The sequence below is a fragment of the Crotalus tigris genome, unplaced genomic scaffold (assembly GCF_016545835.1).
Source record: "Crotalus tigris isolate CLP2741 ecotype Arizona unplaced genomic scaffold, ASM1654583v1 scf7180000020201.887925, whole genome shotgun sequence".
NCBI classification, from domain to species: Eukaryota; Metazoa; Chordata; class Lepidosauria; order Squamata; family Viperidae; genus Crotalus; species Crotalus tigris.
Window position 1 is genome coordinate 239,504 of NW_024097902.1, and position 18,286 is coordinate 257,789.

The 18,286-nt window shown below is 35.5% G+C and overlaps 1 protein-coding gene across 1 annotated transcript in view; it reads left to right on the plus strand.

Annotated features, from left to right (window-relative positions):
* ASB2 (ankyrin repeat and SOCS box containing 2) overlaps positions 1 to 13,108 on the plus strand; it is a 31,743-nt gene extending 18,635 nt beyond the window's left edge. Inside the window, exons 5-10 of the mRNA XM_039365877.1 lie at positions 815 to 970; positions 1,332 to 1,577; positions 5,630 to 5,801; positions 7,058 to 7,619; positions 11,496 to 11,649; positions 12,325 to 13,108. Of these exons, the coding sequence (XP_039221811.1) occupies positions 815 to 970; positions 1,332 to 1,577; positions 5,630 to 5,801; positions 7,058 to 7,619; positions 11,496 to 11,649; positions 12,325 to 12,461 (1,427 nt within the window). The 3' untranslated portion in view covers positions 12,462 to 13,108. The remainder of the gene's footprint in view (positions 1 to 814; positions 971 to 1,331; positions 1,578 to 5,629; positions 5,802 to 7,057; positions 7,620 to 11,495; positions 11,650 to 12,324) is intronic.
* Positions 13,109 to 18,286: the final 5,178 nt, after the last annotated feature.

Genomic DNA, 18,286 nt, shown 5'->3' on the forward strand with positions numbered 1-18,286 from the left:
TTTATTTTTTACTTAGAAACCCATATGGTTACTTATCTTATACAACATAATCCTGGGTAGTTCACAATAATGTTAAATAAAAACAGAATAAATACTGTAAATGATTATCTCATGACAGTCATCTGTCTAATCTGACTGTCTGTCTTTAAAATAACTATAATTTCTTCCATGTTTTCATGGCATTTATTGAAAGATTTGTGTGCAAGCACCTTTCTATCTGACTGTCTGTCTTTAAAATAACTATAATTTCTTCCATGTTTTCATGGCATTTATTGAAAGATTTGTGTGCAAGCACCTTTGATTCAAATCCAGCTTAGTTCATAATTTTAAAAGTCTGTAATACTTTTTCATAAGAAAGCTGTGGACTTAGTACATGAAAAACTTATCTGTTAAATCGTTATACTGATATAAGACAGGATAATGATGATGATGATAATGATGATGATGATGATGAACTCAGGCAGCGGGACTTTCCAAAGCTATTCTACAACGATAATATCTTCCTACAAAAGCAAATCAATACAACACATAACAATTAAGTCCCAAAGATGTTAAAGCATCAGTATATGCTATCTATTAAAGTAGTTTACTATCTCATACAGGTTCTAATAGTAATTGCCATGGGTGAGCTTTTAGCCTTGATCAGTCAGGTGTATTAGATTACAACATTATTTATCTGCTTGGCTATGCTGCCAAGAATAGAGCTGTAGTTCAATACATCTGGAGTACATCAGTTTGGAGAAGGCTAGATAATACTATTAATATTATCTAGATGCACCATATACTTTAATGTTGTTCAATTTTTTCTCAATAGCTTTCCCTGGGACAATTGATCAACGTACACTTCAGGAAGAAACAGCACTCTATTTAGCAACAAACAGAGGGAATATTGATTGCATGCATTCATTGCTTCAGGCTGGAGCAGAACCTGATATTGCAAACAAAGCTAGGGAAACCCCACTTTATAAAGGTATGTAACTTCATTCATGTTCGGTTTTGAACTAGAATGTCCTGGTGTCTTTAGGCCTGGAAATGTTCATAAAATGTTCATAAAGTGTCTTGAAAGCAGGATATGCCAGAGAAATAAAGCGATTCCCATCCTTCTTCCCTCCAATATTCCCCCAACATGCGCTTGAAATTTCAATTTCTGGTTCTTACCTTTCTGGTTATAAAATTGTTTTCAGTCTAAGAAATATATTTGTTCCACTAAAAAAAAAATTCATGGATTTCAAATTATCTTTTTCCCTAAATCTCCCCAGAGAAATAAATAGAAGGTATGTTTATATGCACAGCCTCTCAACATGCAGATTTTCTTTCTTTTGACATGACAGCCTGTGAACGGAAAAATCCTGAAGCTGTGCAGATGCTATTGCAGTACAATGCTGATGTGAACCATCGCTGCAATCGCGGATGGACGGCTCTTCATGAAGCTGTTGCTCGAAATGATTTAGAAATAATAGAACTTTTAATTCAAGGAGGTGCCAAGATTGAATCTGCAAACTGTTATGGAATTACCTCTTTATTTGTAGCAGCTGAAAGTGGCCACTTAGAAGCCTTGAGATACCTGGCGAAATGTGGTAAGTACCAAATGCAGGAAGCCACAACCGAACAGTTGAAGGGATGGTTGTGGTCTGCACATCATTCATTCATTTTTCGTTTGTGCTTTTCTTTAATTGCTATGATTTGTTATTGGTTTTGTTTGAACATTCTTTCAGTAAAACTTGTTGAAATGCTTACCTCAGAATATTTATGTTTATCTTTATTAATAAACTGTATTTCCACAAATAAGAGTATTTATATAAAACATTCATATCTTATAATCAACTCTGGATAGTCCCACTCAGTCATCTAGCAAAGAAAGACTCCTGGGCATTTGTTTTGCCAAGAAAATACTTTACTGAAGCTTAAATGGTTACAGAAGTAGTGTAAGCTGAATCTGAGGTTTTCCCATGCAAACAACACAAAAGAAAGTTCCCTCTCCCCCCCCCCCATCCCCAGCCATCCTCCAGTTATCTGCAAGTATCCAATCAGGTGCTTGTTTATTGTTCAGGAAACAGGTGCTTAGTTTGCAGTTCTGCATATTGTTACTTGACCGTGGCTGGCTGGAGTTTCTCACATGGCTCAGCTGGGCTTCCATTCCCTCCTTTCCTTACATTCCAATCTTTCCCTTCCCTTCCCCCCATCCCCCATTGCTAATGTCAGGCTGTCAGTTCATGAAACTTGGATAGGTGAGAAGCAGCCATGACAATAGTTCCCAATCAAATATTTTGCAAAAAAAATTGCAAACCAGATTAATCACATTTCAATTTTTTATTAATTTATCAAAATATAAAATACAAAGAAAAGTGAAAGTAATGGGAAAGTAAGGGAGGAAAAAGGGAAGAGGAAAAAGTGTAGAGGAAAAGCGGAAAAAGAAAGAAAAGCATTGACTTCTGATTCTTTTTAGCACAGTAGAATAAGGCAATAACATACAGGTTTTGCTTTTACATAATAATATATACTGGCCATTTGTATAACAACAAATCTAATTAATCAGCAAAACCAAAAGTCTAAGTTTCATTTTTTTTCCCACCTCAAGCAAGAAGTCCAGAAGCACTTTCCAAGTAGAAACAAAGCTCTATTTTTTCTTTAATTAAAGCAGCCAAATTAGCCATCTCTGATAACTCCATCAGATTTTGCAGTTCAGTCAGCAATTGTGGGAATTAAAATATATTTCCATTTTTTGCATAGAGCATACTTGTTGCTATCAACAAACCAGATTAATCATTTTGACTCTGTTATCTCAGTTTATAAAGAACTGGGAAATGTTAAGGCTCAGAGTCACCTCCAGATTTTTGTGTTGTCTTGAGTGTATAATATTGATTCCTATCATCAATTTTGCCAAGAATTTAAAAATGAATGTGGGTTCTTTACCTACAGAATAGTGAGAAAATGAATTGCCATTCTAAATCATTGTATATATTTTAAATATATATATGTGAAAGAACTATATTGCATTCCTTAATAATTTTTGCAAGTTTTCATTTACTTATTTATATTTATTATTTTTACAAACAACTCAAGGTGATGAAGTTATCCTTCCTTATATTTTCCCCACAACAACAACCCTATGAGGTAGGCTGAGAGAAATGATTGGCCCAAGATCACCCAGCTGCCTTTCATGCCTAAGGCAGGACTAAAACTCACAGTCTCCAGCTTTCTAGTCAGGTGCCTTAACCACTAGATCATGGCTTTTCAACCAGTGGTACAGGTACCACCTGTGGTACATTGGCACCTGGCAGGTGGTACGCGACCATCCTAGAAAAGTGATAGTGGGGGAGAGGAATGAGCTGAACCGGTGGCAGCACTGCACAAGCCTGAGCAAGAGATGGCTGGAACTGCAGGGCTGTCAGGGCTCAGCAGAAGCGCTAGGATCGGTGTCGCTTTCCAGCTGATTGGCGCTTCTTCAGGACTGTCAGGGCTCAGTGGAAGCGCCAGGATCAGCGCCAGGCTCCGGCTGGAGCTCGGCACCGATCCTGGTGCTTCTGCTGAGCCCTGAAGAAGCACCAATCAGTTGGAAAGCAGCACTGATCCTGGTGCTTCTGCTGAGTCCAGAAGAAGCACCGATCAGCTGGAATGTTGCAGCATCTCCAGGGTCTTGTGATTTACATTCAGATGCTTGGCAACCGATTCATATTTATGACGGTCACAGTGTCCCATGGTCATGTGAAATGACCAAAACCTGCTGCAACCACCCAACAGGGGGGAATAAAAACCAAACACCCCCCCACCCCACCCCCGCTGCCAATCCTCAACAGAAATGCTCACAACAATGAAAACCTCGGACAGGAGGAAGAGCACCGCCAGGTGGGCAGGCAGGTGTCTTGCTCGGCTGTGGCTTGGGGGGCACTTTTTTCAGTGTCATTGTAACTTCGAACAGTCACTAAGAGAACTGTTGTAAGTCGAGGACTACCTGTACTTTATCACTTTTTTCCTTTTTTTTTTGGTCATCAAGTTTTTGACACCTTGGTAGGCGACTGTTGGTACTCGGATGTTGCCATATCCTAAAAGTGGTACAATGGGTGAAAAGGTTGAAAAGACCTGCATTAGATCAAACTGGCTCTTTCAGAAAATGTTGAGACTTTGCCACTTTGTTTCAGTGTTTAATTATATAGTTTTACATTCAATTTTTTTTAGTTTTATTATGTTCAGATTTTAAAATGTAAAATGTATAGAGTACACTTAAATATTTATATTTACTATTATTTCATTTATAAATAGAAACAGAAACAATAGAAATATCAAGAAATATCATTACACCTGTGTAGTATTCCAAGTTTTAAAGGCTCTCTGAGAATCCTAAAATAATTTTATTCACCTTGTAAATGTGCAACATTTGCATAAATTGAATATTCATTTTTTTCTTATTGAAAAATCTAGTGTTGGGCTTTGTAATTGTGTTTCTAGTTACAGGTTTGTTAAGTCTGCCAAATATAACAGAGTTTTCTGTTGTTTGCTTGGCAGAGATTTGTGCAGCTGAATTTTAGGCATGTTTATTTATATGAAACCACCACTCTATTCAAATAGGTTTATTCTCAAAGTGTGTATGTTTCTCTCTCTCTCTCTCTCTCTCTCTCTCTCTCTCTCTCTCTCTCTCTCTCTCTCTCTCTCTCTCTCTCTCTCTCTCTCTGTGTGTGTGTGTGTGTGTGTGTGTGTGTGTGAAAGAGAGAGAGAGAAAGATTTCAAGGCATTGAAATCAAACAGCAGACTAACGTATTCATTTCTTTAGAGTATTTTGTTGTCACCTTTGCAAAAATAATTAAGCTGGTACAGAAGCATTCAAAAGTAATAATTTGTAAGATGAAACATCAAAAAAGTGAAATCCATTAAAATAGCATCCCAACTACTATATAACTTTAAAAAGTAGAGTTTAAAACATGACAATTGTTTTAAGTATTCAGAGTCAAAGGGCATGTTTTTCAATAAAAATCTTACTATCTTTTTAGTAAGAAATTGTAACATCCTAGTTTCAATGAAGCATTAATTATTTCTTTTAATTATGGGATTAGGAAGTTATGGGCTTAATTAAAAAGAGTAACATTCGGCCCAAGAGCTCCTTTCAATCTACTAGCTAGAAAAAACAAAACAAAACCAAACTGGACAGTTTCCAGGACTACATCCTCTTTATCTAATCTAATATTAACCAAATTAAGTCTCAACCAAGTAACTTTATCTGCAAAGAACAAAACTGTCCCAGTCATTTTTTGTCTCCATCTCCTCCACACTTGGCCCAGTCATTCCATTGGCCTCATGGGGATACTCCTAGAAAAAGGACTTCTTGAAACCCTACTCAAAAGAGATCATGCAACCACACCATCTCTTTTGTCGTAACTGATTTTTCTGCTAACCTGAAAAAAGAAGATAAACAGCTGGAAAATACAAGTAGATTATGTTTTACAGTGTGAATTTATTTATTCTATGTGCATTGAATCAAGTTATTGCATGATTTCCACCACTTCACAAGCATAAAGCAGTTGTTGCAAATTTTTATGTTTTCTTTGGAGTAGGAAAGGCATACTGGTAAAGAACTATGTGCTATTATAAATTCCAGCTCTGTTGAGATTATGCTTTACACATCTTTCATTCCCAGGTGCTGATATCAATACCCAAGCTAGTGATAAAGCTTCAGCTCTCTATGAAGCTTCTAAAAATGGACATGAGAAGATTGTGGAATTTCTCTTGACTCAAGGTGCTGATGCTAACAAAACCAATAAGGATGGGTTCTTACCAATTCACATGGCCTCCAAAAAAGGCTATTATGAGTAAGTTGCTTCTTTATTTTTCAGTATGGTAATCAGTTTAAACATATGAAGATTAATTGTGCATAAACTGTAGGTTAAAATAAAAAATCCAGTTATCTTCACCTCAGCAGTTGACACAAAAAAATCATCTAAATAAAAATTAATTAGGATGTCACAGATCATATACAATTTAGAATTCCCAAAATAGCAAGAGAGAGAAAGATATTCAAGTTTATATTTTGAATATATATATCTTTCTCTATCCCATATATGCACTTTTATGAATGAAATTGTGGCTGAAGAGTTATTATGGTTATTTATTGTGAATTAGTAATATAAAAAATAAAGGCAAGAAAAGCTTCTGTTTCCAAGGTTCTTAAAAGCTAAAGTTTCCTTGTGAAGGTACAAGACAAGGAACAGAAAGAAGTAATACTAACAAAAGATGAACCAGTGTAATTGCCTTGACTTTCTAACCATTCATAATATCTTCCTATCTTTTCAATTAATGCGCCCTGCATACCTGTAAATCTGATGTTCTCGAAGAACAACATTGATTTTTGCAGTTCACATACTGAAAACATCTACTCACACCTACTCTTCACCACAGTCATGTTCATGCAATTCAAGGAGAATGAACAGGGAGAAAATCTATTTTTTCCCCTAATACCCTACATAACTGGGGAGATGTACTTCTACTTTTCACATATCAACAAACCACTCCCATCATTCCTAAGTAATGACCATGCTGTGGACAGAAATTCACATTCACAGGTAATGTACCACTGCCAGAGGAGAATTGTTTAAAAATCCTGTTGTCTCTTTAAGAAAAGCAAGTGCAGGATGCAAGGGCTGGGAAACTAAAGAGCAGGGACTTGGAAATGAGGCTGGAATTGTGTTCTGTACTTTTATTCAACAAAATGATGTTACTATTTGAAGCAACTAAAGTCTGTGCAATTCTTTGCAGGTTACTATATAAATATTGAATAAACCCTAATATATTTTGTCAATAACTTGTGTATGAAAATATGATGTTGTATGTGTGTGTGTGTGTGTGTGTGTGTGTGTGTGTGTGAGAGAGAGAGAGAGAGAGAGAGAGAGAGAGAGAGAGAGAGAGGGAGAGAGAGGGAGAGAGGGAGAGGGAGAGGGAGAGAGAGAGAGAGCGCACTCAGCCCTAATCAGTCCACTGGAGGATGAGGTTCTCTTCCTTGAAACCTATCTACCATACCTGTTTATAATCAAACTTTGATTATGTTTGGTTTTAATTTGATTTTTGCCAGGATTGTGAAAATGCTGCTGCCAGTAACAAGTCGTACTCGCATCAAGCGCAGTGGCATCAGCCCTCTGCATTTGGCAGCTGAGCGCAACCATGATGATGTCTTGGAAGAGCTCATTGATGCTGGCTTTGATGTGAATGCCACCCTTTCTTTTGAGCGCTCCCGACTCTATGAGGACAGGCGCACCAGTATCCTGTATTTTGCAGTCTTCAACAACAACGTATATGCCACTGAGCTGCTGCTTGAGGCTGGGGCTGATCCTAATGTTGACCTTATCAATCCATTGCTCATCTCCATCCGCCATGGCTGTTTGAAGACAATGAAACTGCTTCTTGATTATGGAGCTAACATTAATGCCTACGTTGCCTCTCACCCTACAACTTTCCCTGCTACTGTAATGTTTTCAATGAAGTATCTTGCTCTGCTGAAATTTGTGATGGATATGGGCTGTGATGCCAACTCTTGCTTTACGTGTTGTTATGGGTGTGGCCCACATCCTCCTATTGATATTAGGAGGGACAGGTATAGTGATCCTGCAGTGAATAACAATAACAAAATTGTACAGGTAAATTTATTTTTATTATCTCAACTTTTCTATGACATTTAGAGAAATACATGGGAAAACTAGCTCATAGGTAAGCAACATATTTTTTCTTAGAATACTTACAAATTTAAATTCTGGTTTCTCCATCAACCCATCTTATTATCTAGCCCATAGAAATTCAGGGTACTTTGCCTTTGGCGATGTCATCCAGCCTCCAGAAATCAAATTTCTTATTAGCTGCTGGACAGCTGAATTAATCACAACTTTAATATTAAGATACTTTATTTATTTATTTATTTATTTATTTATGAGACTTATATACCGCTTTTAAGTGCAAGCACTCTCTAAGCAGTGTACACCAGTAAGCAATGTATGTACATATTTACATTGCCCCCAACAATCTGGGTCCTCATTTTACCTACCTCGGAAGGATGGAAGGCTGAGTCAACCTTGAGCCGGTGAGATTTGAACCGTTGACCTGCTGAATACAGTCAGCTAAAGTGGCCTGCAGTACTGCACTTTAACTGCTGCGCCACCTTTATGTGAGATGGGCAGCTATATACAGACAGACAGACAGACAGACAGACACATATATGAGGATAACAGGAAGAATAGCATTTGTATAATAAAGGTTTGAGGTCTTCTGTATTTTGTGTTTCCAAGTTTCTCTTTATGCATATCCCATCTCCTATAAACAAGGTTTTGTTTAGCAGAGAAAATAGCAGTTGCTATTCATCCCAGATACTCTAGTCCAGAAGATTATGATTAAAAAAAAAAATAGAGGGTTACTCTCCATTTTCATGTGGCAGATAGATAAACTTAATATAGTCTCCATAATAAAAATTATCAACTTAACTCAGTAATATCTGTGTGTATTTCACACAGAGCAAAATCAGTAAAAAAACAACAATCAATTATCACTGCTAGATACCCAGCATATTAATAACATTTTGTTAGTTTAGAAATAGGTATTTTTGTATTGACACATAGTTAGTTGTTTTATTATTTTTCATCTTTAAGTCTTGTTTCTTTTGTTTTTCTGTAAATTCTGGGATTCCTCTAAGTCTTATGATACTTAATGTCTAATTTTGGTAGAAAGTTTGATACAAAAAGTTAAAGAATAAACATGTTTGTACACTATATTTAGTAAATAGGATGTGACTTTTACTGATATTTTATTTGCCACTAGAGGGCATTTAAATTACTTTATAGAAAGTAACAATTTTTTTCAGTAACATGTTTTTGCATTATTGTTCTCCTTTAAGCTAATAATATTCGACACATCTACAAAATATTTATTTTCCTTTCAGTGCAAATTGGTTGGATGATTAATATGGAAACAATAGTTTCTTTCTCTGGGTGATGCTAGCATGTTGGAAAGCATATCATATTGATATATGAACAGTCATATTTAACAAAAAATGATCCTTTATAGTCTTGCATTAGATGCTGTTATGCACACATAATACATAGCTAAAATAATATACAATTCAGCAAAAAATAAATACTGCTTAATATTTTGGCAGTGATTTACTCTCTAAACTTGTTTCAATTTAGTTTCTGAATGTTTCATTACCAGACTAGGTGACATTATCAGCAGGATTTTCTTGTCCCATTTTCCTTAGCTTAAAAATGTCTTGTGTGCCAATGTGGTCGGTTGGTCATCTGATTGGTTTTTTGTTTGGAGCTATATTTAAATTCTGAGCAGCTGATTGGTTCTCTTGTTGATTGGTAGTTCGAATGGTCTGGTTTATTACATATTCATATGCTGGATCTAGATCAATATGTTTGTTAACTGCTCCTTTGGTAGAATACCAGACTTCAATAAATTCATGTGTAGAAAAAGAACTGTAACCATCTGCAAGAGCCCAATAAGGACTATATCTTAATTATGATCTATAGTGCTCCAGAACAAGATAGCAGAATTCCCAAATGGGACAACCATTGTGCCAACTTACCATGGGACACTTTGCCCTAGAACAACTTGCTGCAGAACAATTGCACATGAGACAACTCAACGCGATAAATAGTATCTGCCACTGTTTCTTCAATATTATTTCCATTGACAAAAATGGAAATAACATAGAACAGGGGTCTTCAAACTTGGCCCTTTTATGACTTGTGGACTTCAACTCCCAGTATTCCTTAGCCAGCATGCCTGGCTGAGGAATTCTGGGAGTTGAAGTCCACAAGTCATAAAAAGGCCAAGTTTGAAGACCCTTGACATAGAAGAAACAGTGATGGATAATATTTATCGCACTGAGTTATCCCATGTGGATTGTCCCATGGTTAAGTTGGCCATGGTAAGTTGGCCATGGCGAGATGACCATGGCCAACTTACCAGACCTAGACTGACAGAATTTTATACTAAATAGCTTCCAGATTGCAGGCAGTCTTATTTTTGAATGCCAAGTATAAACTTTCCTTCCCATATATAATAAACAATAGATGGATTTTTATGCAGAAAAGAATCCAAAACACACTTTCCAATCCTAAATGGTAACATTAAATATTCTGTTTTTTCCATTTCCTTTTGTGTATCTATCTTGGTGTCTCTATGTTGATTTATATAGGAATCAATAGATTTTAGCTTTTCCTGCAGAATGGTCATCTATGCTGTAGCATTTCCTCTTCTGAGTTTTTTTTTAAAAATCTCCCACCTTTCTGTTGTGATGAAATAAATCAGTGATTAATGCTATTTTTTCCAAAGTAATAATAAAGAAATGACTTTCAAGGACAATAAACAGGCTATAAATATGAATTCAGACACATATCATATTAATAAAGATAAACACTTCTTTGATTCATCTTTATTTAGTTACAAATATATTTCATTCCAATATTTTTTTTTTTTAAAAAAGGTATAAATATATTAAGGAATACACATAGCCTGAAATTCTTTCATTTGGAATGTCAATCCAAAAAACATGTTTTTCACTGGATCCATTCAACTAAACCATTCTAAACATTTTGGAGAAAAACAAAAACGTGTATCTAGATTTAGACACAATTAGTGCACATTTACACAGAAGAGCCTAGTGTTATCATGCCCCTGAGACCCATTTGGCCCTGATTCAGTCAGCAGTCTAGAAAGTCTTACAAACATGGCTGTTTCTGGGCATGAGAATTAGGAAGTTAAGGTGTCCAGTGAGATGGAAATTGTTATAGTGCTCATTGTTGCCCTTGGTGCCATTCTGTGTATATATTCTCTGTATTTTTATATTTATCATTATTGGCTTCTGGGGGTATTGTTCTTGTTTTGTTTCTATTGGGTTTTAGTTTGATTAGCTACCCAAAGTTGCTCTTGCAGGATGGGCAGCCATAGTAATTGATTAAATAAATAAATGTTACATTTTTAGACTTTTTAAAATGTGTAACATAGTAGAAATGAGGTAATCCCTCATTTGACATAAGACAACAAATGCTAATACAAATTCCCTTCTCATCCCTATGAGTGATATACTGTATGTCTTTCTCAATCTCGGTCCTTCAACTGAGACTGTGAGTTTGAGGGTTGTGTGCAGCTTCGTAGCTGCTCCTAACACTACATTCTTCTGGACAGAGAGTTCTGATGTTGTTCCTGGGATCTGTTGGAGCCACTCTCCCAGCTTAGGAGGCACAACGCCGAGAGATCCAACAACCACTGAAATCGCTTTGGCCTTTACTTTCCACATCCTCTCTAGTTCCTCTTTTAGGCCCTTCTCCTAGGAGTATATAAATTCTATATTAGAATTTAATTCATTGACGCTACTAGCACATATCTTGAGAAAATAAATTGTATCTGTGAAATAATTACACTTGAAACTGTTCTATACTGTTACATCTTGTATTTTCTTATGCCTTTTGATTATTTACAGCATTGATTTTATATAATTTATTCTTCCCCACCCACCCCAGTTTTGTGAAATGGTTTCAACCCCAGAGATGAGTCGTTGGGCAGGCCCTATTATAGATGTTCTTTTGGATTATGTGGGAAATGTGCAACTTTGTTCCCGGTTGAAGGAACACATTGACAGTTATGAAGATTGGTCCAATATTAAAGTCAAAGCAGGTTAGTTACGATATGGGCTTGCACGTCTATTATTCAAGAATCAAATACACCAGTAATATTTTGTAATGCAACTGTTACTACTAAATGCAATGGCACTCTTGCATGCAAATAAGTGCCAACTTATGAAAGTTTCTATATAAGAAAAAAATATTCAAGCAATGTTGAGTGTTAGCTCAATGACTCACAAGAACACCATTATATGTTATAATCTGATTGTATCTGAGATACCACCTAATGATTACTTGTTCAAATTACTTTATTAAAATATGGGTATGGGTGTTTCATCAATGGATGTTTTTAAGAAAAGATGGGACAACCATTTGTCTGAAATGGTGCAGGGTCTTCTGCTTGAGCAGGGGGTTGGACCAGAAGACCTCCAAGGTCCCTTCCAACTCTGCTATTCTGTTTATCTGTTGTTAAGTCCTGAATATTATGTTACTAAATTGAGATATGTACACATTCTAACCATTTAAATTTAGTTATTTTATCTAAAAAGTCCCTAGTTTTTTAAAGTATGTTTGTGGCACAGTACCTTTGAAATATATACGCAAGTTTTTATGAAAAAAATGTTAGCTCATAGAGAACTATTTTAGGCCAAAAGTAGTATAAATATAACATGCTACATGCTTGCTTACTTGTTTACTTATATACCTGACAATATTGTTTCATTTCCAGAGCCACCAAGGCCACTTGCACACCTTTGTCGAATCAAAATTCGAATTGTGATTGGGAAAAACCGTCTTTCACTTATTGAGGCTTTACCTCTGCCAAGAAGACTAATTCGCTATTTACAATATGATTTTACCCAGTGATCTCAGGTGAACCTGACATTCAAATATTATATGGAATGACAATCATATGTATTATAGGGCAAGCTGTCATGATGGAAACAGACTGATATGATGGAACAGAAAACTTGTTTTGGTATGTAAGAAGAAAAAAATAAGGATTCCTACAAGTTAAATCTCAGAACAAATGCAACAGCATTTAGGGTATGGGAAATAGCTGAAAAAATGAGAACAAAGCAGTCAGCAAATAGTGAAGGGGATATTATGCTATCTTGCAAGGAAAAACACTCTCAGTAGCTCAACATTTAGTACAACCCTTTACAAAATGCAGGCAGAGTAAAATGTAGATTGTATTCTACCAATAAATATTCAGGTGATCTGCATGTCACCAAGAACTTCCAATTCTCACTGGTTTAATAATGATGACAGAAAACCTTTTTTCCTCCTTAATTAAACTGTTAAATAAATGTTTAAAAGCTTGGAAGAAAATAGGAGGTTTTTATGATGTGAAAGAACATATGCACAAACTCCAGTTCTACTACCAAAAAGAAATTCCTGATCTGGGCATGTGTCCAGTAGTTCTAAATCTGCCTTCTTGAGCTGTTACTTTGTACTTGATTCTGGTTGATGGACCTCACAGTTCTAGTGAAAAATAAACATGCATATTGTAAGCCTAAATTATTCATAACAAGATATAAGGAGGAGGTAGCAAAAGTTATGTCTCTCCATTTAGGTAAATACAATGAATTATGCAGACGATCACACTATAATCATTCATAGTGACATCAATCAGGCTTTTTTTTCATTTTCAGCAATTATAAATATTGCTGCCAACTGTATGCTGGATTTTGTGTCTGTTGACATATCTGATCATTGTGTTAACACGCATTAGCAAGTTTACTCATTCATAGGGATAACAAACGTATTTTGTCAATAGTCATGTAGCAAAACCATCTTGATTCAATGCAAAGATTAAAAGAAGCCCAATAATTGTGAAATCAGAATAACATTTCAGTTTTGGGGTTGTATTTTATTTTACTTCAGTTTGCTGAATTTACCCAATGTTTGGCTGTTCTATTCTACATCACCATAGTTTCATGTTTTCCCATATAGTTTAACATTTAGCCTTTTATTCTTATTTAGAAAAACATTTAACATTACTTTCTTGTTCCTGGTTAAACAATTTTGCAAATACTGGACTTGAAGAAATGAAAGATATCAAAGAATTTAACTTACAGGAAATAAGAACACAACATTTAACTCAGATGTATAGATCTGTATAATATTTTTTAGATATATGTACATACATTAGTTATGAGGATTAATGTCACTGAAACCCATGGTATTTAACACTGTTTTAACAGCATTGAAGGGGAGAATAGATTCAAATCCTATGTTGCTTCAGAAAGACTTCAGGAGAAAATTCTTGATCTGCTATTGATGAAAAACAATAATAGTGAATTGCATCACTGCAAAACCACTAGGTTAATTTCAGAATAAATAATTTAGCTTAACAGGGTTATGAACTGAAAACCCTATTGCATAATTAGATTATGTCTAATTGGCTTTCATTAGAATAATTTTAATGACCAATATGTAAGCAATGACTTAGCAACACTATGGTGTTTTTTTTAATGAAACTCTGATTTGGTGTCATTGTATACTTTTAGGGAAATAATTTAGTGGCATTAAGTTATTAGAAGAAAATTTTATCCTCATGGATGTTATGTTGTAGATATCTTAACTTACATCCTCTTATCAGTTAATACTTCCATGAGAAAGGATTCACCTTTCTAATTCAGATCATATATATGGGTCCCTGAAGTATATATAAAAAGTGCTTCAATTGATATAATTCATGTTTGCTTCATAAATATGATAACTAAGAAGCTTAATGATACTGCATCTAAATTAATTCAAACAGATTTAAACTAAGATCATTATATGCATTTCAAGAGTGCTTTGCAGAAATATCTGAAATAAACTGTAGGACACCATGGAGATATAACTGGCTTAATATTCACAATATTGCAGTTCCATGATTAACTTTTACATATATATATATATACAAATGAGGTCGCAGTTGGCGATTGCTGCCTGTGGATGGCTCTAGATTGAGCTGATACAGACAAAAGAAAAAGAAAGAAAGAAAGAAAGAAAGAAAGAAAGAAAGAAAGAAAGAGAGAAAGAAAGAGAGAAAGAAAGATTTCTTTCTCCCATATTTGGGCCGACAGGATGCATCAAAAAACACTCAAGGTAAATCTCCTCCCCTTGTCTCTTCTCTCTCTGATACAGTGATATATATATATATATATATATATATATATATATATATATATATATATATATATATAATCACTTTAATATGACATGTTTGAGGATAGCACCAATTCATAAAAATATACAAGCTGAAAAAGCTAGTTGATTCACTCTTTTTAGGGATATGTTCACATATCACATATCCAAGAAGTATTAAAAAGGCTTCCTAGTTTTTTACAGAGATAAATTGTCAATTTCAATTCCTCACTCTCATAACCAGGATTAACTCCAATGGACGCCATAAAATGAGGAGGAAATTATCATTAAAAGTCCCTTTGAGAGTTGTCCTTTTCATTTCATTATTTCTTGCTATTTTTTAAAAAAAATACTTTACATTTATTTGCACATTCTGCATGCTACCTCTCTTAATCACTCTTAATCCAGCAATACATAGTTGCACAAAAAGATTTTCAAGAAATCTGCTGGGCTGGGTTTACAAAGGTGTATTAGCTGAGTAATGCCTTAACACTGGTTTAACATATGTAAAATAATATGAATTCTTTACTCAATTTTCTATATACTGGTCTGCTTCAGGGCAATACAAGTATAATGGTGGATACGCTTTCTACTGCTCCAGTGATTTTGTGATTTAAAAAAAAAATCCACCAGTTTTATCAAATCTGTTCAAATTATGTTGTTTTATACAAGTACAAAATATTATTGTAAATCTTAAAGTTAAGAATATTTAGAACTTTAAAATAAGCTTCACAGTTCCATGCTTTATCTAACCGTGTTGAAGACAGAAAGAACCTGTTATTATGTTCTATATCATATACAAAGAACATTTTAAGATTTTTGTAAACTATTCTATTAACACGAGGGATAACTATGACTTGGGTGACTGAGAATCTCCATAGACATTTATTCTATTAACATTATCCTGTTTGATCTATTATTTTATAAATGTGTGTATAAACTATATTACAATGTATTTTTGAGATTTTTGTTATTTAACAGTAGTTTTTTTTAATAAACTGGAGATCAGTCTGGGAGGGATCAGTGTGCCAATATTTTAAAAGCACTGCGTTTTTAGGTGTTGTTGTTTGCATTAAATTTGAGTAAAATTAATTGCACTGCATTTTTACTTTTAAGACATTTCTGAAAGGAGTACACACACTACATATATGTTAAATGAAATAAATATAGAAGGAGAGGGAGGGTCTAGATAATCCTGGCCTGTAAAATGTTTAACACAATATAATCTATCAGACTCCTGCAATGGAAACTGCATTTCCAGGTACATTTGGCTACCATGTTTCTCTAACTCTAATTTATAAATATAAGTTCAATTTATTTGATATTGTGTAAATGTTATGTGTTCATAAAGCGTGACATTGGTTGTCTTCTCTAATGATCTTATAAAACATTGTGCTTGCAGAACTTACTCTTCTATCACCGCGAGTAAGAAAGTTCCTTGAGTAAACAAGGACGTTGAAATAAGAACAGGTTTATATAAATTCCTCTGCTCACTAATACTTGATGGACCAAATAATATTTCAGATGATGTAGTATATTTAAGCAGACATCAGATGCCAGAATCCCAACCAATGACATAGTATGGAACATGTCTCCTGAGATATCTCTTCCATTTTCCACACCCAACACAGAACATGGCACTGAAATTCAAGCCTTCATAAGTTCTGTTTTTACCAGTATATGTGCCCACGTTAAAAGCCTGAAAAAGTGATCTTTTTCCAGTTAATTAAAATGTTATTGTCTAGTCCCATAGTGTTATTTTCACTTATCACAAATGACCAAGAGAGACAGTTTAAACCATACATTTGCAAAAAGGGCACAAAGAAACATTTAAGAGATTAGTATCTTGACAATTGTTTTCATTTTAAAATTTTTTGGAGGCATATTATTTGATACATGTGCAGTCATAGAGGGAGACCATTGAAAGTATAGGTCTTTGCAAATAGAACAGCACAAACCTATGTAGGGGAGAATTTCTTGCGAACAGAACATCTAATGATGAAATGACTTGTTAAAATCACACCACAGCTGTTCTTATTCTATATAGTAAGTACAGCATATGGAGTATAATTTTTTATACTTAGGTTTGAACTCATGAAATACACATGCACACTACAGCACTCCTCATTTAGTGACTGCCTCATACAGTGACTGTGGTTACAACAGTGATAAAAAGTAATTTTGCAATCAGTCCCCATGTTTATGAGCATCCTAGATCTACAGTATAAAGCAAAGGAAGCTGAAGTAAAATCTTAAGGACAATCACAATTTCAGTTAGCAATCTCTTTGCATACAGCCAAATTGCTAGTCCCTATTGTACTTGCTAAACAAGGATTAGTGGTGCTGGCACAGTGGTTAGAATGCAGTGCTGTAATTCTGCCGACTGCCAGCAGTTTGGCAGTTCGATTCTCACCAGCTCGATTCTCAGCCTTCCATCCTTCCAAGGTCAGTAAAATGAGGACCCAGATTGCTGGGGGCAATATGCTGACTCTGTAAATCACTTGGAGCAGAGCCCGCAACCTTTTGGGCCCCAGGGACTGGTCCTGTGGAGAGAGGTTTTTCTGTGGACCAGTAGGGCTTCATATGCTGCCTGCATCCCACAGATGAGGCTTCACTTTTTTGCATAGCCTGGTTTCTGTAAAGCCATGGACCAGTAAAGCACTGTGAAGCAGTATATAAGTCCAAGTGCTATTGCTATTGCTACTTATATATGCTCTGATTTATACTTGGTTTGCCACAATCTGCAAAATATAATAAACTAAAGTGTAGTTATTCTTAAATAGTTCCTTGAAAGAGTAAGAAAAATTTCTTATGGATAAATCTAAATTTTTCAATTGCAACATTATTCCAATGGGAAAATTCTGGAGTGTAGCAAATATACACAAGCATTAAAGAAATTAATCCTGACATAATCAAGTTGCTAAAAAAGAGAATTTTGAAAAGTTGAAACATTGGAAATTTATGCTGAGAAATAAACATGAAAAACAGGGATACTGTATAAATGGTAGCTATTTTCCCTAAAAGTTATTCCATATTCATGAAATGAACAACTCAGTTGGGGAAATAATCAGAATACAGATCACGCAACGGTGGGATTCAGCCAGTTTGCACCACTTCGGCAGAACCAGTAGTTAATTTTTTGTTGCCCAGGCCCAGAAGTGGCATTCATACAGAGAACCAGTTGCTCACATATTTAAATCCCACCACTGAAATCAAGGTATTACATGCCTTCAACTGTTGTGCAATGGGACTATTAAAATTACAAAAAAAATGCTAGATCAGTGGTTCTCAACCTTTTTAATGCCGCGACCCCAACCGGTTGTAAGTCGAGGACTTTCCCTGCCCGGGAGCGCCGCGCATGCGTGGTGCCGCCCCCTGCGCTGGCCGAGGTGTAGCTAGCAAGGGGCAGCAAGGGCGCAGGGCGACCACTGGCTGGGACACCAGCTGGCCCAGCCCAAGGGAGATAAGGCACCTACCGGGCCCCATGCGTGCCAGCAACCCTCCCTGTGCCCACTGGCCTCCCACCTCCCACCCCTGGCCCTCTTTTACTTACA